The 21,072-nt window shown below is 42.5% G+C and overlaps 1 protein-coding gene across 3 annotated transcripts in view; it reads left to right on the top strand.

Annotated features, from left to right (window-relative positions):
* Positions 1 to 21,072, top strand: part of ANO6 (anoctamin 6) — a 182,849-nt gene that overhangs the window by 142,369 nt on the left and 19,408 nt on the right. For all 3 annotated transcript variants that reach the window (XM_032876974.1, XM_032876973.1, XM_032876975.1), the window contains 5 exons: positions 6,301 to 6,443; positions 8,701 to 8,778; positions 13,629 to 13,854; positions 14,919 to 15,088; positions 15,293 to 15,390. In XM_032876974.1, the coding sequence (XP_032732865.1) occupies positions 6,301 to 6,443; positions 8,701 to 8,778; positions 13,629 to 13,854; positions 14,919 to 15,088; positions 15,293 to 15,390 (715 nt within the window). The remainder of the gene's footprint in view (positions 1 to 6,300; positions 6,444 to 8,700; positions 8,779 to 13,628; positions 13,855 to 14,918; positions 15,089 to 15,292; positions 15,391 to 21,072) is intronic.

Raw genomic sequence — 21,072 nt, 5'->3', positions numbered from 1 at the left:
ATCAGCTGAGAGGTTCTCCAGTCACGTGCTGGCTCAGCTGATGTAGGCAGTGAGCCTGCAGCTTCAATGAGGGAGATGGTCTGGCGGTCGCCAGGCTGCTTTGGTCTACAGGGCTCACCTGGGCTGCCTCATCTTGCTTCTACATGATGCCCTATCCTCCAGTGAGCTAGTCCAGGATTCTTCACATGGTGGCTTTAGGCTTCCAAAGAGAAGCAAGAGAGGACAAGCCCCAATGCGCATTTTTTGAGCCTGCGTTTGCATCAAGTTTGTAAATGTCCCATCAGCCAAAGTAGGTCATGGCCAAGCCAGCAACAATGTGAGGAGGTGGGAGGCCTACCCAGGGACTTAGATGCAGGGAGGCATGGTTCATTGGGAGCCATTATTGTAACAGTCCCCACAGCTGTGGTCCACCTTGACTTACATGGGGTTGGGGTTCAGGTGAAGCCATACAGGAATTACTGGTAAGCTTTCTTCTTTATATTCTTTTATATGAGCAAGTATTTATTAAGTTATGTGTTATTCTTATAATAGTAAATAATAAATTCTGTTTAATAAGTAAAACAGATATAGTCCTAAAAAATATATATATATTTTTTTTTTAAGATTTTATTTATTTGACAGAGAGTGAGAAAGGGAACACAAGCAAGGGGAGTAGGAGAGGGAGAAGCAGACTTCCCACAGAGCAGGGAACCTGATTCAGGGCTCAATCCCAGGACCCTGGGATCATGACCTGAGCGGAAGGCAGATGCTTAACGGCTGAGCCACCCAAGCGCCCCCCCAAAATATAATTCATATGTGGATGTTTTAACACTATAGTTATATTATTTACTTTGAATAGCATCATTGTAATGAGGCAATTGTCATTTTTTTCTAAGTGCAAATATTTAAATGTTAATGTAAGCATTCTACCGTAGAAGAAAAGAATTCCATTTTCAAAAACAAATTCTTTCCAATTTTACTGTGTAAGTTAAGGGGGAAGTAGAGCTCAGGTTGTAGCTAGTTGGGGGAAAAAAGTGACTCAGATCTCTTACTCTTGAGAAGACAGCACGTGAACGCGAGCATCTCACAGTGCTTTTCACGTGTCCTTGAGAGTGTTTCCTTTTGCAGTGGCTGTGCCTGTTAGAAGTCACCAGATGGATCACAGAATAGACGATCCAACTGTTCTGGACAATTCTTAGAGATTAGTTGCCAGTCCTGGATAAAGAGAACTTTAGGATGGACAAACCTATCTACAAAGTTACTGTCTTTTGCGTATTCAACATGTTGTGGCTAGAGACCAAACACTAGCTAATATTTGACATGTAGAAGAATAAAGATCAAATTCGAGGATCAAAATCCTCTGTACTCCTCTATTATAAAATATGTTATTCCCCACCCCGTGCCCCTCCTCCATCCCCCCCTCCATCCCCCCATAAGAGCACAGGTACTGAACACATGGGTGGTGCTCGCTTTACCTATTATCCTAACCTTTGGCTTAGCACTGATTTGTAATGTACAAAACTCTGACACATCTGTTGAACTCCATATACTTATGGATGTTGACAGCCCTAATTTAGAAATACATTTTTTTAAGATTTTATTTATGCACTTTAGAGATAGAGCACAGGCAGGGGGGAGGAGCAGAAGGAAAAGGACAAGCAGATTCCTCAGCGTGCAGTGACCCCGACCCAGGGCTTGATCCCATGACCCTGTGATCACAACCTGAGCTGAAATCAAGAGTCAGATGCCACCAGGCACCCTGAAAACATTTTATTATTATTATTATTTTTAAAGATTTTATTTATTTATTTGATAGAGGGACAGCAAGAGAGGGAACACAAGCAGGGGAAGTGGCAGGCAGAGGGAGAAGGAGAAGGAGGCTTCCCACTGAGCAGGGAGCCTGACATGGGCCTGGATCTCGGGACCACAACCTGAGCCAAAGGCAGATGCCCAACCAACTGAGCCACCCAGGCCTCCGAAAACATTTTAAATAAATCAAAAATATAAACGAATTTTGGCACTGGAAAGACAAACCTGCCATTTCCCAGCTAACCTTGCTTTCTGTGATCACTAACTATACTGGGTTTATTGAACTGACTTAAGCATATTGAGCTGATTTTATGTCATCAGATTTTAGAAGGCAGAAAACATTTCAACACTGCTTGTAGCGCCATATGTATATCTTTAAAGATATGTATGTATGATGAAGTCCTTATTTTAAGTGTCTTATATTGCCTTTCCTGCTATGTCTGCATTATGAGAACCACTGCTGTGAACCTTGTTATAGAACATCAGAAATTGCAGAACAAAAGAGGTGGGAGGACCATGTGAAGTCTTTTATTTCACCACCATTCATAGTCTTTTTTTTTTTTTAAGATTTTATTTATTTATTTGACAGAGAGATCACAAGTAGGCAGAGAGGCAGACAGAGAGAGGGTTGGGGAAGCAGGCTCCCCACAGAGCAGAGAGCCCAATGCGGGACTTGATCCCAGGACCCTGAGATCACGACCTGAGCCAAAGGCAGAGGCTTAACCCACTGAGCCATCCAGATGCCCCTCCACCATTCATAGTCTAGTAGCATCTCTTTTGTCCCCAGATCTATTTGAGTATTTTTACTGTTTCTGTTCCCTAGGAATTATAAAAGTTGAAGGTCGAAAACCTTTTGTAATAAATGTAGTACATATCCTGTACTTACCTGAATAATATCTACCTTTCAGGCCCCACCAGGCCACACATTCATACTGACTCAAGTCCTAAACACCAACCCAAGGCTAAATAAAGTGCCAGTTCTTAGCATATACCCTTCTCCGTCCTGCTTGTTGCTTTGTACCTACTTCTGCTGGATTCTCCCTGGCTCCAGGCTCTTGGCGGCATGGCTCCATTTTTAATGTTCACCTTTGAGTTCTAGGCTGGGCCTCGTGATTTCCAGAAAAACACCAGATACTTGGCTTAGGGGGAGCTGGGGAATCGGGAAGGCAGTCCCCTAACCAGCTACACTTGGAGATCACCGAACTGCTTTTGCTGGTTAGTTCCAGAGCTACACTTCTCCTGCTGCATGCACACCAGCAAAGTAACAAAGTTCCTGCAACTGCCTCTGCCTCCATTCAGCCCCGCTTCTGGTTTAAGTGACACACACATGCGCCTGACGGGCATTTTATAAAATCACACCAGGAACCTGCACAGCAAGAGTCTGAAAAAATGTATTATTATTATTTTTTTTAACCTGGTCTTTTAGTGTAGAAGTTGGAATAAAGGCTGAGCAAGTTCATCTGCCCTACTCAGCTTTGTGACTAAAGAGGTCTGAATGGTTTCAAGGCCCAGTAAAGTGGCCTGGCTCTCCAGCAGCAAACTTACAGCAGCTGGAACGCTACCATGGGCTCGTGTGTGCGCCTTGTCCTTGGACGGTGCTGGATATAACCACCCACGCTGTAGATGGCGGTCTTCTTCATGTGATGCAGCCTTCTTTTAGATGTAATGACACCATGATTGAGAGGACAAGCTGTTCTTGATTCCCAACGTCCCAGGCAGCTTTCCCTCTCCTCTCATTACATGTTGATGTAAGAGTCCTAACTGGGTCTCTCTAATCAACACGAGCCTCATGGTGTGTGGTTTGCCGGAGAACATAGGGCAGTGCTCCCCACCAGAGCGGGGAAAGATCGAAAGACACAGAGCAGGAAACTCTGGTCTGACATGGCACCCAGTCACCCTAGTTCCTGGTGCCCTCGGGGTGGGACACTGAGCCACATGAGTCAGCAGGGATATCGTCCAGCAACATTCTAAAACCACGGGTGATAAACAACGTGCACCCAGCAAAGTAGTACCCAAGGTTCTGTAGACCTCCCCTTCCAATACCCCGTTACGCCTCGCAGCAGGAGGCTTGAGGAAGTACCCCGTGGTGAGTAAGCACAGCTTGGGCTCTGCAGCCAGAACTCCAGGCCTCCAACACTGTCATCTCGGGCAGGTGTTTTAACCTTTCTGTGCCTCCCTCTCTCTGTGTGTCTGAAATGAGGAGAGTAATAGCAGTTGCCGCTGAGGGGTGGGAGGGCTTTTATACAGATGATGCCATTAAGCTGGCAACAGCCCTGTGAGGTGGGTCCCCCTATCCCTGTGTCGCAGAATGGGAAACCGGGGGCTCAGCACGTTGGAACATGTCGACCAGGAGTCACATCTAATAATTGTTGGAACCAGGATTTGACCTCAATTCCAACACCCAGCTTATTTCTACTCTCACTCATCATTACTGGAAAATGAGTAAAGTCACAACCAAAGCTGCTGGGAAGTGAGTGCTTTATATTTTAGCTCTCTTTAGCCATTGGGGAGTGCAGAGTTCCTGCTGCTCACAGCCCCGCCCCAGGAGATCCTCCTGTGTCTCTGGCTGTCCTCAGGCGGTTGTCCTCAGGCGTTCTGCAGTATGGCTGGCCAGCCTCTCTCTACTCTCTCCTCCTGCAGTTCTCAACCCTGATGATAGACCTTTTAAACAAAAACAAAACACAGTGCTTATGCCTCATTCTAGTCTAGTAAAGTCAGAAACTCAGGAGTGTTGTCTGGGCTCAGTGTTTTGTTTTGTTTTTTTTTTTTTTTAAAGCTCAAGTGCTTTTCATGTGCAGCCACACTGAGAACTACCCTTCTACACCTCATTTAATGATCTCATCTGCTCACAGCCTCAGTTAATGCTTTATAAAGTTTCCAGCTTAGCCTAGATTTTTCTTCCAAGTTCTAGATGTTTACCTACCTACTGGACGTCTCTCCTGTGGCCCAGAGGCACCTGATTAGAACCAAACCTGTTAACTACACTCCTATTACTGCCCTTCTTATTGTGGATAATGGCCCTAGAATTTAGGGCATCACCTCACTTTAGCCAGAAACATGATTGGCATCCTAGACCTCTCCCTCCCCTTTACACCTCTGCATCTGACCATCCTACCTGCCAAACATGTTGTGTTCTCTCTCCTCCCCACCCAAGCAGCCTCATCATGTACCTGCTGGCAGGTCTCCCTGCCTCTAGTCTCTCTAGAACTCCTGCAGTGTCCCCTCTACCTTGAAGTTACAAAAGGGTCACTTAAGGCATGGAGTCCTTTGTGACGTGCCCCTGCTCTCTCTCCACCGGCTGCCCCACATTCCTCACGACACTGTACACTCACTTCTAGATATTTGCTGTTTCTGGAAAATACCTGATTCTCTGGCTTCCTTGCCTTTGTATGTGTGGCTCCTTCAGGGGAGGTGACCTTAATGTCCCAACTTCACCTGATCAGCTCTAAGTCAGTCATCTGCAGTGGTCCCCTCCTCTGGGAGAACCTCGGCCACACGTTGGTCACATATTCTGGCTCTGCGCTCCCAGAGCCACCTGTGCTTACTTTGATGGGAACCCTCACTAGTCTGCTGTAGCTGTCATGTCACCATAATTCCTGCACATCTAGGAACTCCTTGAATCAGGCCTATGTCTTTTCTCCTTATGGTCAGCACATAAAAGTACTTGGGTGTGGAACAGTGGCAAATCCAGAATTTTCTGTCTAGGAAAGGCGTAGGGGTACCAGTCTGATCGAAAGAAGGGTTGAAGAGATTTACCCTCAGACTACATTTTCAATCACTACTTGATATTGTTTCTATTTAGTATTTTAAGTTCCAAGCTTTGAAAGATAGTAAAGATTTTTAAAAATAGTTTCATTCATACTTCACACAAGGTTGAGAAAAATATCAGATTTCCATATTTAAGAATAGTCTTTTAATTTAGGGTGGCTTGGGTGGTGGTAAGTAGAGATTTGAGGACTACTCAGGTGCTCCCCATCAGGCCCTCAAGAAAGAAGAGGGGGATGTAGGTATGAACAGGCTGAAGGATGGACAGACCATAAACTGATTCTTGAATTACTGTAGTTATTTGTGGTTTTTTTGGTGGGCAATAAAGTGCTAGTAGCAGATGCCTTTTTTTTTTTAAGATTTTATTTTATTTTATTTGATAGAGATCACAAGTAGGCATAGAGGCAGGCAGAGAGAGAGGGGGAAGCAGGCCCCCCCTGAGCAGAGAGCCCGATGCAGGGCTTGATCCCAGGACCCTGAGATCATGACCTGAGCCCAAGGCAGCAGCTTAACCCACTGAGCCACCCAGGTGCCCTGCAGATGCCTTACATTATATAACTTGTGTTATATAATGTAACTATAATAATCACTGTACTCTTCTCTTTTAAACATTAGTGTCCCCTGTAAATTAGACTTTACTGACCGTGTATAAAAGTGTTATGGGTAATTATAATCATAATAATTTGGTACAGATTTCTGAAACCTCAGTCACCGATGAACCACATGCTCCTGTTCTCTCTCTGTTAGTCACCTTGTTTTTGGAGTTTTGGAAGCGGCGCCAGGCGGAACTCGAGTACGAGTGGGACACAGTCGAGTTACAGCAGGAAGAGCAGCCCCGGCCAGAATACGAAGCGCAGTGTACTCACGTGGTGATCAATGAGATCACTCAGGTAAAGAGAACGTTAGGTAGATGCGGCTTAGTCTGTGTACACGGTGGTTCTCAGCTGTGGTGTGCACTGAGATCACCTGGGGGCCTTGGAAAGTCTCGATGCATAGGTCCCATCACTGTATACTCTGGTGGTCCTTAGTGGCCTGGGGTCTGTCCTGGACACAGGGATTTTGTAAAGTTTCTCTGGCGATTGTAATATGTAGCTGAGGGGAAGAAGTATTGCTTAGAACAGTGGACATAGGAGATAAATGTGACGCCTTCTTTCATAATAAAAGTAAAATTGGGGAAAAGAAAATTAGACTGCAACAGAAAGGTAGAAAAAAAGATGCACTGGTCTGTGTCCTTTCTTTCATATCAATAAAAAATGCAAACGAGAAAAATTAGACTCTATGACATCATTGTATAAGGAAGGACACATTGGATTTTATAGTTGATTTTCCATTTTTCACATGCCCCTCCTTCTGACAACCCCTTTTCCATTCAGACCAGCCCGCTGCCCTCTGTGCTGCTCTAAGCTTCCGGGACTGCTCCACCTTCTGGTTGGGATGGTCACAAGATTGTGCAGCTCTCTTCCAAAAGTTGGAGAAAGGGTAGAGGGAGAAGGGAAACATTCATTGAAGTCCAACTATGTTTACGCCTGTGCTCGGCATTTTATATAATTGGAAAGGTAGATTTGCTTCTGCTACTGCTGCTGCAAAAATAAAAAAATGAAACTGTATCTCTCTACATATATATTCCAAAGCCAGTGAAAGGTAATTTTTGAATCATCTGCATTATTGCTCCTTTCCATCAACACAGAAAATGTAGAGCTGATTATACTTGCAGTCATCAGCATAAGGACAGTCAATCCAGAATACGAATAATTCTTGGAAAGCAAATGCTTTTACCAAGAGCATCAGAAAATGTCCCTAAGTATAGATTTTATAAATTGAACCACAGATTTATAGAATGCCAACACTAAAAGGGACTGGAGGGAGCAGTTCAACCTCCTCATTTTATAAATGGAAAAAAATGAGGTTCAATTATCAACAGAAGGTGACATTTGTCTTTTACAATGTAACAAGCTTCAAATAATTCCCATTATGTATCATTCTCACTGTTTTCTATGGAAGATGATGAGGTCAAACCATGTGTTGTTGGAAGACTATACATTCAGAAATGAAAGAAACTTAGATAAAATTTGATGCTGAAAATGCCTTTTAAATACTTTTAAAAAGTTATAATATTGGCATCATAGAAAAAGTACTAAAGAAAAGAAAACTTAGTATTTAAAATTGCCAGCGAGTAAGTTAAATTTCCATTGAAACATTGCTTGTTAAAAAATTGAAGATGAAGGTTCATTTTTCTTTCTCTTTTTTCTTCATGTTCCTTTTGTTGCTAATGCACCCTCCATTGGTTTAGTGTGGAAATGAAGTGGTGGGAATGAGACGGCGTGCAAACCAAACACAGCAACTTACTAGCTGAGTGGTCTTTGACAAATGATCTAACTTCTCTATGCCAGAGTTTCTTCAGCTATAAAAATGGGAATAATAGAGTTGCTTCCTCACACAGTGTAGTAAGGGTTAATTGAATTAATGGGTAGAACCTACTTAGAATAGTACCTGGCATAGAGTAAATGTCGTGGAAGTATTTGTAGCTATTATTATGCCACAGCTGCTCATATAATCCAGGTAAATCTTGAGAAGTATTGTTCTCTTCTCTTAAAAATTAAATGTATTCTTATGGGCCATGGAAACTCTGAAAATTCATAACTATACCAAATTAATATATAAAGCTCATCCAAGAAGCACCTAATAGATAACCTAGTATTTGCAGACACCCGTGAGGCTTCCTGTCCTGCCCTGGCTCTATGCTGTCGTTGCTGCCATGGCTAACATCTCCAAGGAGCTCAGGAATGTAGCTCTACAACTTAGCATTGTCACATACCCAGGCTCCTGAGCTCAGGTCATGGCAGACAAACATTTCATCATTCATGCTTGCATTTTCAAAAAACATTAAAATGAGCCCTGCAGTTGCCTTGTTGTGCATGTGTTTGAAATTAACAACAACAAAAAAAAATGCAGTTCTGGGGAAGGGGGTTATGTTTGGACACGAATTTTTCCAAAAATTAAGCCTAAGATTTAGAGACCAGTCAGGAGAAAAAAATCATTTCACCAGGGTCCTCCTTTGATTGACTAGACTTTTTTTTTCTTTTCTTTTCTTTTCTTTTCTTTTCTTTTCTTTTCTTTTCTATTCTATTCTTTTTTTTTTTCTTTCAGGAACAAGAGCGTGTTCCCTTCACTACCTGGGGAAAATGTGTCCGTATAACCCTCTGTGCAAGTGCTGTCTTCTTCTGGGTAAGTCTGTCACATACGTTTTAATATCTAATTGTAAATATCCAGGAAACTCAAGGCAAGTTGGAAACCATGTGGTCTCATAGAATTATTTCCGGAGAACCACTCAGCCACCACATGGAGCAGCTCTCAGTATCTATCCACTCACAGTGGCTCTTCCAGTTCCTTTCACCTCCTTGATTTAAATCAGATGAGTGGGTCCAGATTTCCCAGTTTCTGGTGAAGAGACCAAGTGGGAGGCATTAGGAATTTTAAAATTTTCTGACAGGAACAACTAAAATACAATGTCAAGGAATAGCCTTAAAAAGATAATAGGAACTATCAAAACATAAAAACTACTGAAAGATATAAAAGAAGACTGAAACAAATGATTATAGATAAAAAAATAATATTTCTAAAATATCAGGACTTATCACATTAATTTGGGGTTTATTATTAATAAAGTCATTAGTAATATAATCATTAGTAATATATTGAGAGTTTTATTGGCTCAAAATAGCGAAATTAGAAAAGAGGATGTGAAGCCCAGATACAGGCTCTCATATCAGTAATAATTTAGTATATGAGAAGGGAGGCTTTATAACTCATGGAATAAGTGAAGATTATTTAATAAATGGCAATGGAGGGCCACCTGGGTGGCTCAGTGGGGTAAGCCTCTGCCTTTGGCTTGGGTCATGATCCCAGGATCCTGGAATCGAGCCCAACATCAGGCTCTCTGCTCAGCAGGGAGCCTGCCTCCCTTCCTCTCTCTCTGCCTGCCTCTCTGCCTACTTTTGATCTCTGTCTGTCAAATAAATAAAATCTTTTTTAAAAAATAAATAAATAAATGGCAATGGAATACTTGTTAGCTCTTAGGAAAAAAGAGATTAAAACCATACTGTGAATACATATTGTAATTCCAGAAATATTCGGAAGGTAACATCACAAACTGGAAATAAATATTGATGAACATGCAATTTTTGCATTTAAAAAAACTTCCTAAACATCACGGCAGTGAAAGAAGTTTCAGAGGAAAATCTACAGATTCCCACACATTGGTATCATTCTAAGCTTAAACAAAAACGGATAAAATTTTTGTTAACAATGAGGGCAAAGGGTTAATACCTTCAATACATAAGAAGTCCGGATCACTTGTAAGGTAACACTAAAGATCTCAAAAGCTGAGGAGGCAGAGAACAGGAATACCCTTTCACAAAAGGAGAGATACCCTGGCAAATGTCAGATGTCAATACTAATTAAATCCGTGCCCATTTAAATGAGATACAGTGTTTCACCTCTCACCTGAGAAGGCTCAGTGTTGGTGAGGTGCAGTGATCAGCTACTTTCCTACTTAGAGTGTGAGAATTTTAAGCTGCCCTGGTCTTCTTAAAAAGCAGTTTGCTAGTAAGTATCATGAGTCACAGATATTCATGTGCTTTAATCTACTAATTCAGCTTTTAAAAACCTTTAATAAGGAGGTATTTCAAAATGGTAAGAAAAGTAAAGATTTAGTCACATGTATTTATTGCAAATATACACATTTATTTATGTGGTTTATTTATATGCATTATTATATATAAAAACATCTCAGCCAAAATATCCTACATCTAATCCTTCATACAATTGAATATGGTATAGCCATGAGAAAGTATGTCCATGAAAATACTTTATTACATGTAAAAATGTTATGGTTTTGAAAGGCTTAAGAAAAGGATAAAATATGTAAATGATCTTTAATATGCAAATAATGCATAATTCTGAAGGAATTGTGCCAACATAGAGATGGTACATACATTTTTTTCTATTTTTCTTTTTTTATTTTTATAGTTAGGAGTCATTCAGTTGTAGGTGATGGAAAGTCAATCTTCATTTGATTTAAACTACAAAATGAGAGTGGGTGGCATTTAGCATTTATTGGTTCCTGTAACTAAAACTCCCAGGTCTGAGGTATGGCTTCCATGAAGGGTAGTTAATTGCAGCCCAGATGACATCCTGGGCTGTGTGTTTTGTTCTGCCTTCATTCTGTGTCCAGTGGTCTCTTGGCTTGGTGGTTTTGGGCACTACCTTATGATCTCAGAATGGCTGCAGGATTTCAGATCTCACATCACATGCAAGCCAAGAGAGTTTTCTGTTAGCAGCTTCCTCTTGACAGAGCAAGTTTCTCTTCCCCATAGACAATAGCAGATCTCTCCTCACATCCCACTGGCTCTTATTAAGTTATTTGTCAGGCCTTGAATCATTGGTGAGTCCAGAAGGATGAGATACCTATTTGTCTCAAACCAGTCAGGATGTACCTGTAAAGGCGGGGGAGCGGGGGAACAATCCAGTGCAAACCTTAGGACTGAAAATGAAGGAGAGTTCATTCCGCCAAAGCAAGAGCTGGGTCTGCTGCTAAGACTGGGAACAGATCCAAGTCAGCAAGAGCAACCAGTGTCCACTGTGGTATAATTTCAAGTGTTCCAATAATCCTATATTAAAGTTGTAATCAGAAAAGATTCATAAGGAGCTTGAGAATTAAAATCTTCCTCCTGGGAAGATATATTGAACCTGTCACGTGCCCTGAAGAAGTATGGAAACAAGTCAAGTTTGTAGAAGCTCTGAAATGAATTGGAATTCATTTCCTAACCCACGTAGGAGGCAGTGCCATGTAGAGGTTAGTGGGACTCTGGAGTCTCTGAGTATCTCTGTTCTTTCAGTTACTAGTGGCTTAATTTGGGTCAAAGTCTCAATCTCTTTGGCTCTTTTTCCACTGTAAAAGATACCATGCTACCTATCTCCCAGGGCTGTTGTTGAGGATTTTAAAAATATGTGTGCTGAGGTGAAGAGTAAGCATTTAAAGAATCTCAACTATTATAATTACTTAACAATTCAAATTATTATGGAGATTTTAAAAAATATATACATGATTTTTTTTTTAAGATTTTATTTATTTATCTGAGAGAGGGAGACAGAGATAGCGAGAGAGAACATGATCGGGGGTGGGAGGGAGAGGCAGAGAGGATCTGGGAGTCTGCTGAGCAGAGAGCCCGAGCAGGACTCGATCCCAATACCCTGGGATCATGACCTGAGCTGAAGGCAGACGCTTAACCGCCTGAGCCACCCAGGCGCTCCTAAATATATACGATTTAAATGGCCAATATTTGTTGTGGTCAGAGAGGAGGGCGGGATATACCTTCTCTAATACATTTTTCTCCACCTTGGCTAATTTTCACTTGTACTGATGCACACAAACATGTCATTCCTTTCACAAGTATTAAGCCCTTTCTGTGAAGGGAAGGAGATAATGAGAGAGATTAGAAGAGGAAATATCATGCCTTCTCTACAAACTGATGGCATTAAAAGTAAGAAAAACCTCTTATTAATAACATGTCAGTTGCCATATTCACAGCTACCATTTACATAGTACTTTTCATGTGCCTGGGCTTAATGTTAAGTGTTTTTACCTGGGGTAACTCATTAAAGCCTCACAACAATCCTATAAGTTAGTTCCCATTAGGATCCCTCACTCTAAGGGCAAAGAAATTGAAACCTCAAAGGCTAAGTAATTTGCACAAGGTCCCACAGCTTGAGGCAGAGCTGGGATTCAAATGCAGGAAGCTGGCTCCAGGGCCTCACCTATAATCTCTCCCCAGGTGAAAACCAGGCACCCTCTGTTGCTATAAACAACACCAAGTGATTTGCTTGGCCCTGAAGTGCACAGTGTCAGTAGCTTTTCTCTCTGGTAGCAGTCCTCACGGGCAGTCAGTCATATTGAGTACATGCTTTGGAGTAAGTCCAAGAAAGTAGACGTAGGGGAAGCAGTTTGAAAAAGGGACCTTCAGGGACGCCTGGGTGGCTCAGTTGGTTAAGCGGCTGCCTTCGGCTCAGGTCATGATCCCAGAGTTCTGGGATCGAGTCCCACATCGGGCTCCTTGCTCAGCAGGGAGCCTGCTTCTCGCTCTGCCTCTGCCTGCCACTCTATCTGCCTGTGCTCACTCTCACGCTCGCTCTCTCTCTCTCTCTCTGACAAAAAAATAAAATCTTTAAAAAAAAAAAAAAGAAAAAGGGACCTTCAGTGCGTGTTACTCAGGGGCCAGAGAAAACCTGCCTAGTGAGGAAGCGATGTCCTACTAACTATGTACAAATGGCTTCAGACCCCCTCCCCAACATGGGGTCTGTGCTGTCAAAAATGCAGCAGAGTAGTGAAATGAATCTTGTGCAAAGGCAGGTATGAATAACTGCCAGTTTCAGATCTTAAGATCTGAACGTGAAAAGCATGTGCCGCCTTCATCAGCAGATACCTTGTTGTCCTTTCCAAATTCCCTGTGGGCATGCTGCAGCCTCCCGGGTCCTGTTCAGAATCTCGCCTCGTGCAGGTGACTAAGACGCTAGCACCTACTGACCCTTGAACCTGTGCTCGGTTCTCTGTTGGAAGGAGAGCTATCCCCTTAATGGACCATAACTGAACGAAAACTTTATTGCATACCCTCAAGAATGCCGTAACTGTAGGAGAGATGTTTTCATGCATTCTACTATTCCAGTTTTTCCTCATCTGAAGATACTTTTTTTTTTTTTAATAGACCTTCATTTTTGGAGCAGGTTGGGGTTTGCAGACAAACTGCCCAAAAGTACAGGCTTCCCTTAGACTCCTCCCTCCTTGTGCAGTTTCTCCCCTTGCTTTCATTTTCACTCAGTGGATACATACTCTTTTGACCTCCATCATTCCTTTCCCCTATTTTGGAAATTTAACATGCCCAGGTTCTACCTGTCTCATGGCCGTTGTGCGAGAATCCCATTATCCCACACATGCCCCTGTCCATTCACACAGGGGTTCATCTTTAAACATAAAAATACTCCTCGTGAAGCTCACGTTGGTGTGTTTGTTGTGCTTCCAGATCCTGTTGATCATCGCCTCTGTTATTGGGATCATTGTCTACAGGCTGTCGGTGTTCATTGTGTTTTCTACCAAACTTCCTGAGACCTTGAATGGGACAGACTCAATCCAGAAGTACCTGACCCCTCAGACAGCCACGTCTATCACAGCTTCCCTCATCAGCTTTGTCATCATCATGATTCTGAACATCATATATGAAAAAGTAGCCATCATGATTACGAATTTTGGTAAGGTCCTGTTACAGCTTTGGTCATCTGTAAGACATTTTTAGAACCTGGTGAAATAAGAGAGTCTGTCTCTTTTAGGCATTTCAATTTCAACATGTTACAAATTTTTGAAAATTTCAAGTGTAAACATACTTCATCTAACCTGTGTGGGAAGTGAATTATCTACAGCTTTGCATTAGCAAAAGGGACAAAGCAAAGACAATCATTAGAATGTCCAAGCTCTGTGTAAACAGATCAGCCCTGAATAATATTTTCAATTATGTTAGATCACGTACCCTATTGTTGAAAGTAAATAGTCTCTTTATTGCAAATAAGTGGAATAGGGTCATGGTTCCAGTGGCAAATATGCTCCTCTTTTGCTGAGAGGACAAGTAATCACACTGTTGCGTGGCTTCCCCCCATGCTGTTCATATTAATATAGCTCTGTTCTCATCAGCTCCGGCTTTTGTAATAAATGTTTCTCTCTCCCTGGCTTGCATCCCAGGCAGCTGCTTGGTGGTCAGAGTTAAGCACTCCCCACATGCTGCATATGCCTGGGTCATTTTCCGAATGGTCTGCTCAGCGGTCATCTTCTGAAAATGATCAGACTGATTTAAATTCTAAACTAGAAGAATGACCTGTTTTGTCTTCTCCAACTGCTTGTAACAAGTTCCCCCTTGTTTGTTTCAACAGCCCTACCTTATCGCAATTCAGGAAGACAAGAGAGTATCATTTAGCAGGGCTGTTCAAAAAAAATTTTTTTTTTGTCCACTTAGACCTGAGAAAGCGCGGCCTTGTCCATTTGATAATACCGGGCTCGTAAAAATTAAGGAATCCTTGAATATTTTTGCCATATGGGATATTGTATTCTCGGCGGAAGGGGGAGGGAGGGAGGACTCTTAAAACGATGTGTAAACTTGGAATTAACACAGTAGCTATATTAAGGAATTCAGAACAGCTTAAACGGAAACAGTGTGAATTGTATTTGTTTTTTTTAAAAAAAACATGTTAACTCATGTATCCGTGTCTTGGGTTAGGGTCTCAAAGCTGTTCACAGTTTTAAAATCTTACCTTTAATCTTACAGAACTCCCAAGGACGCAGACAGATTATGAGAACAGCCTGACCATGAAGATGTTCCTATTCCAGTTTGTCAACTACTATTCTTCATGCTTCTACATCGCGTTCTTTAAGGGCAAATTTGTAGGTTATCCAGGAGACCCCGTCTATTGGCTGGGAAAATACAGAAACGAAGAGGTACGAACTTGGAACTGGATTCTCTTGACAATTTAAGCTGCTTCCCATTTCCTCCCGGCTGCCCAGTGAAGAGTTTCTTCCCGGTATAGTCTAGAGAGTCTCTTCACCTCAACAGAAGAATATCAGCAAAAAAGAAAAGTAGTGACCCAATTTCATATTTGACCCATCTAGAATTTAAATGGGATTTTCTTTGTCATATTCTAGTGTGACCCAGGTGGCTGTCTCCTTGAACTGACGACGCAGCTGACGATAATCATGGGAGGCAAAGCAATCTGGAATAACATACAAGAGGTGTTACTCCCGTGAGTATGAAGCTGTGTAATCCTGGGGCTGTGGCTGAGGAGAGAACAGCCCCCCCGTCCAGTCACTTGCCTGCATGTTCACACAGCTGCGTGCCCACCTCTAAAATGGAGTAAACTCTATTTATTATAGGTCTCCAGACAAGATGGTCCGACCAACGGTATAAATGTATCCAGTGTTTGATAATTATGTTACAAAGGAAAAAAAATCATATTTAACTTAAATCCCCATCTGCTACAGTTTATGCCTATTAGCCCATTATTGGTAGCAAACTGATCCTAGTCTTGGAGACATGACCTTTGTTGAGGCTGTGAACTATGTATTTCCCCAGCTTTCATGACTTTCTGCTCCCTTATAGTATGCTTTAAAAACCAACAGTAGTAATTTGTTGAGTTCCTAGTATGTGCCAGGTCCCTTTATTAAGTGCTTGATAGATCACTCTCATTTAATCTTACAGACAATTCTTATTTTTATCTCCTTTATAAAAATGAAGATTCTGTGGCTTAAAGCAGTTAAATGATTTACCCATGTTTGCGTTATCCGCAAGAGGCTACTGTGGGATTCAAATCCAAGATCCCAGGACTCCAAATCCATGTGCTTTCAACCAGAGTTCTCTTGTGGTCCTCAGGCACAAGATTACATAATGTTTTAAGAGATAATCATCTAAAATAATAACCACAAATGTTTTGGCTTACTGTTCTTTCCCTAAGAAATGAGAGCAACAGATGTTAGCCAAGGTCACACTGCCCTTTTAAATCTTCACTTAAGCCCTATCTTATATCAAAGTGAAGAGTCCAGTGCTGTCTCAATTTCTGCACATTTTCAGGGGGCTTAGTATATTCCTTTTTTATTGCTGCTGAACAAATTACCACCAACCTAATGGTAATGGGAAGACAATAAAAAAAAAAAAACACAAAACAACAGATTTTAATACCTTACTTGTGACAGAAGTCACAAGTCTGACACGGGTTTCAGTGGGCTACAGTCAAGGTGTTGGCAGGAGCCATGTCCCTTTCAGAAGCCTCTGAGATGAATCTATTTGTTTGCCTTTTCTGGCTTCTAGGATTGTCCACATTCCTTGGCTTATGGCTTCTTTTCTCATCTCAGAGCCAGCCTTGTGGCTGTGTGTCTGACTTCTGTAGTCACTTCCCCTTAGCTCTTCCCTCTCTCCATCTTCCGCTTTCATTGACCCTGGTGATTACACTGGGCCCACCTGGATGATCCAGGAAAATCTATCTTAATGTCAGCTCATTTACAACCTTATTTCCCCCGTACCAGGTAACTTAACATATTCGTTTGTCCTAGGTGGGGGTTGTAGACATCTGTTGGGGAGCCATTTTTCTGACTATTCCACATAACTTTTCAAGATAATTTCTGGCTCTGAGTTTCTGTTCTCACAAAACTTCTGATCTATCCTCTGTCTTGCCTCCCACATCTATATTTTCTGCTTATGCCAACCCTAACGCCAGCTGTGGCCCCTCTCCTCAGTGTCTTCCAGAACCACTCACACAAGCGGCCTTTATTGACATTTGGGACACGGAGCCAGAAACCCAAACAACTTTAATTTTAAAATTTAAAAAATCCATCTTTTTAAAGTCTTTTGTCCTGTATAACTGTATGACTTTTTTTTTTCCTATTACCCTTCTTTGTAGCTTCAGACTCTGCTGCTTGTCTTCCCCCCACCACTGAGAACTTCCCTTTCTTTCTCTTCCCTCCACTAACTTCTCTCTCTTCCCCATTACCAAGTCCCTGTTCATTCTCTTTGCAGAACATTTAACCTCTTTTTTTTTTCCCCCCGTCTTTGCGGAGCAGAAACCTCCAGGTTTCAGTGTGTCCTTCCATGTCTCTTCACCAGGCTTCATCCTCCACCTTCCATGTAAACTGTCAGGGTCTGTCTCTAAACAGACACTCCTCTTTCCCCCCAGCTCCCTCCTCACCTCTCTCCCTCCTCATAGAAAAATGGATTTTGGTCTTAGCTGTAAAATTAATATTTTGGGGCTTTACTACACAGTAAACAACCCTTACCTTCGCTGAGTTCATATTCAGATTTTTCCAAATGAGTAGAAGTAGGTCATGCACAAATATTGGATATGAAAATAAATATATCAAATAGAGGAAAGGCTTCACTCAGATGAGTACAAAGCATTTTTCTGAAGGAAGTAGGCTGGTTATTTAAACCAAATTTTGATGACTAATTGGTTGTCAGAGAGCTATTTTCTAATTAAAAAAAATAAATAGTGGTGGTTGTGGGGGGGATGGGGGGACATGTATATTTCCTAAACTGGCACTGAGAAATTCATATGCAATGAAACTTGTTCACATGAAATATTTAAAAATAAGCGATGTATATAGTGTCCATGGCCGCTTTAATACCTGCACTTCAAGTGAGGCCATCATTGCAAAATTTTAGTAAGCTAAGCTTTTTGTTCAGCTCTTTCTACGCCTGGCCTAAAATACTTAAGCGCGGTACACTTTGAATTCTCTTCCCCTTGCCTGAAAACTGGGAATGCTAAATTTTAGCCACTTTAGAGAGTGACTCTGGCTCTTCCCATCGTTCTTCCTTATGGTAGGTGCCATTTTCCTTCTCACTCTTTCCACAAAAGTGAGAGAGAGTGCAGTTACTCTTGCTACCCAAAACTGTCCCCACCCCAAAAACACACAGGAGGTGAGAGAAAAACTGTGTAAGTCAGTAGCTGTTTTCACACCATTTGAGTATGACATAAGGAACATAACGAAATGAATGTCACCGTCAACTTGCCGCCTTCCACCGCCACCCCATTTGAGGTCCTCGGTGAGGATTCCTGGAGCATAGGAAGAAGCACCTCTTGCACTATGACCCAGGTCCCTTTGGGGTCCACCTGGCACCTAAGTCAGTACCTAGGATTTAACGGGCAGTCCCCAGCACCAGAGGAGTGAGTGAGTGAGCCATAGGCTTCAAATACATAACATCAGCAAAGTGACACAGTTGTTTGTTGGACCCAGAGAACAAGCTCAGAGCCCTTTCACCATCCCAGCCTCATTCAGTATTTTGATATTTGAGGCATGCTCGGGAATTTTATTCTGTGCCTGACAAAAGACTAATACAATTGCTGCATGAAGCTACTTACTCTGGAGAAATTTTTATGATAAATGTTAAGGAACATAATTATAGTTAAATATCTAAAATACCAATAGCATTGTTCTTTGGTGTTTAGATAATGGATGACTGTAATTTTCATCCATTATATGTTTTTGTATTTTTCACAATGGATATGCACTACTTAAAGAAAGTGAACTATTATAAGAAAAAATATCCCTTCTCAAGATCTGATTTGGCTAGAGGATGAACCAAAGACATTGAGTAAGGAACCTTACATAAAGCTATCCCTCACTGTTCACACTGACCCTTCACTTTCAGGAAGAGTAAAATAGATTCAGATACTGAAGGGTGCTTGTATTCAAAATTAGCAAGTGGGAATACTGTAGAATAGCCTTAAATAGAAATAGTGATTATCTGTACCATGTGGATTACATATGATAATGAAGAAACAAAGAGAAAATGAGGTGTAAAGTGCTTTAAGCCCTGCTTTATGCATAATAAGGACTTCAGGAAGGGTGGCTTTTTACAGTGCTGTTCTGTTATTGCTAGTATGCATGGTAAATTCCTAAGAAAACTATTTTGTAACCTCTGCTAGAGGGAGGAAGCTTCCAACCGTGGCCAGGGGAAGAAGTGTCTGGTATCAGTATTTTTAAAAAGTTATCTCAGTGATTCTACATGCAGTCAAGATTGAGATCTCTGCCCTAGATTCATAACCCACTGGAAAACGCAAAAGACCAAGGACTGTGATGGATGGATGAAAGCCCAAGATTTCCTGTTACCGATAAGTGGTTCAACTGAGGAAGATGGAACAAGAGGCTCAGAGTCTGTAGCTCAGAAAAGGAAGCTAGTCAGAAGGATTTCTAATATGACCCATTATGGGTGAGGGAAGGCAGTATGGTACCAGAGGGAAATGGGTAGATGAGCTGGTCATACAAGTGGTTGCCAGGACAGAAGTTTCATCCTCAGTCCAAATTGGAATGGATTTAGATCCCTAGTCATAAAAGAATGCTTCTCTGGAGCGTGGAGAGGAATCCCTCAAGAGGCTGAGGCTGGAAGTGTGAGCAAAAATAAATAAATAAGACAATAGAAACCAGGAGTCTCCAGTCTGGGTGTCCTGAAGGGTGATGGATGATGCCACCAGTGTCCCAAGGCCCTCATCATGCCCAAAGCTGCAGGTGCCTGACCTTGCCTTAGACTTGACTGATTACAGAGCTTTGGGTTGGGGCACAGGAAGGAGCACAGCAACAAGCCTTCCAGGTCATTCTAAGTGCTGAAGTGGGACCCACCCATCCAGACAGCATTGTGTCCCCAAGCCAAGATTCCAAGTCACTGAGGCTGGGTTTACCATCGGCCTCAGCCAGTGAGCCTGTATTGGTCAAAAGAAAATCCTGTGAAGGGGGTTTTGATGCATTAGGAAATGTGCTAGATACTTTATCTGTTCTGGATAATTAAATCCTGACAGAAACCCTGGACAGGATAGGCTTCAGTACCCCATTTTATTTTAGCATGACCAAAGTCAGGTAGTAAGCAGTGAAGTGTGGATTCGGATTCAGGGGTGTCCGAGACCATGTCCCTACCACTTCCCAAGCCACATGCTGTGTCCCTAATGTCACAGAAGAGAAAGAAGTGGTGCAAGATTGTGAAGCCAGGGGCGTGTTCTGTCATAGAGCAGTCGCCCCCTCGTGCGCCTCAGGGGGTGGTCGGTCGGGTTACCACAGATGTCTGGCATGACAAGCTGTTTGTAGCTCCTCTCTCCATGTGGGGTGCGTGTGCAGCACCCGCACGTGTGCACGTGCAACACCACTAGGGCTATCTTTAGGGTGAAGCCTTCTCAGTATCTGAATTTGAAAATCCCTGCGAGCATGTTGCTGGATCATCCACAGCTTAGCCCAGACATTTGTATTTGAAGTTGTTTGCTGCTGTCATGCCTCTTATGTTGCACTCCACGAGGAAACCACAAGCCAGCTGTTGCTTGAGGGGACAACAGTTCTTTAGGCTACAGGTGCACGCTTCGTGCCACTGCCAACTTCAATTTCTTTTCAGGAAAAATTGCCCTAAAAGCGGGGGTGGGGGGCGGGGGGAGGACACATTTGTCTGGAGGCATTAAGGAAGAAGGTAACATAAAAGACAACAGGCGACTCAGTGGGGCCGGTGTCCAATAGAGCAGAGCGTGGGGCATTGTCATTTCTCGGGTCCTTGATTTATTCAGCTTAAAATAGGGTCTTGGACCTGTTTCATCTAAAATGAAAATATATCCCCATTCTCTCAGAAACCTTTAATGGCTCTCCGCTTCCCCCAGAGTAAAAAATGCCCAGATCCTCATGGTGGTCTCTTGGGCTCCCCACAGCTCAGAACCACCATAGCAGTTTCCTGCTAACCCAGGACCACACCGGGCGCCATGCTGTCTGTTGAAGGAAAGTCAGGGGCCTGCTCCTGCCTCTGGGGCTCTGTAGTCACTGTACCCTTTGCCTCCTTCACATTTTTATTCAAATATCACTCTTCCACCTGAGCCCTTCTCTGCCATCACCCCTCTCCCCCTTCCACTAATGCAGACAATCTCCATTCCTTGCCCTGCCTCATTCTTCTCCACAGCAGGATCATCAGC

This window comes from Lontra canadensis, unplaced genomic scaffold, assembly GCF_010015895.1.
Source record: "Lontra canadensis isolate GAN:19392208 unplaced genomic scaffold, GSC_riverotter_1.0 scaffold59, whole genome shotgun sequence".
Classification (NCBI taxonomy): Eukaryota; Metazoa; Chordata; class Mammalia; order Carnivora; family Mustelidae; genus Lontra; species Lontra canadensis.
Note: the sequence above shows the minus strand (reverse complement) of the source record. Positions and strands in the feature narration are given on the sequence as shown.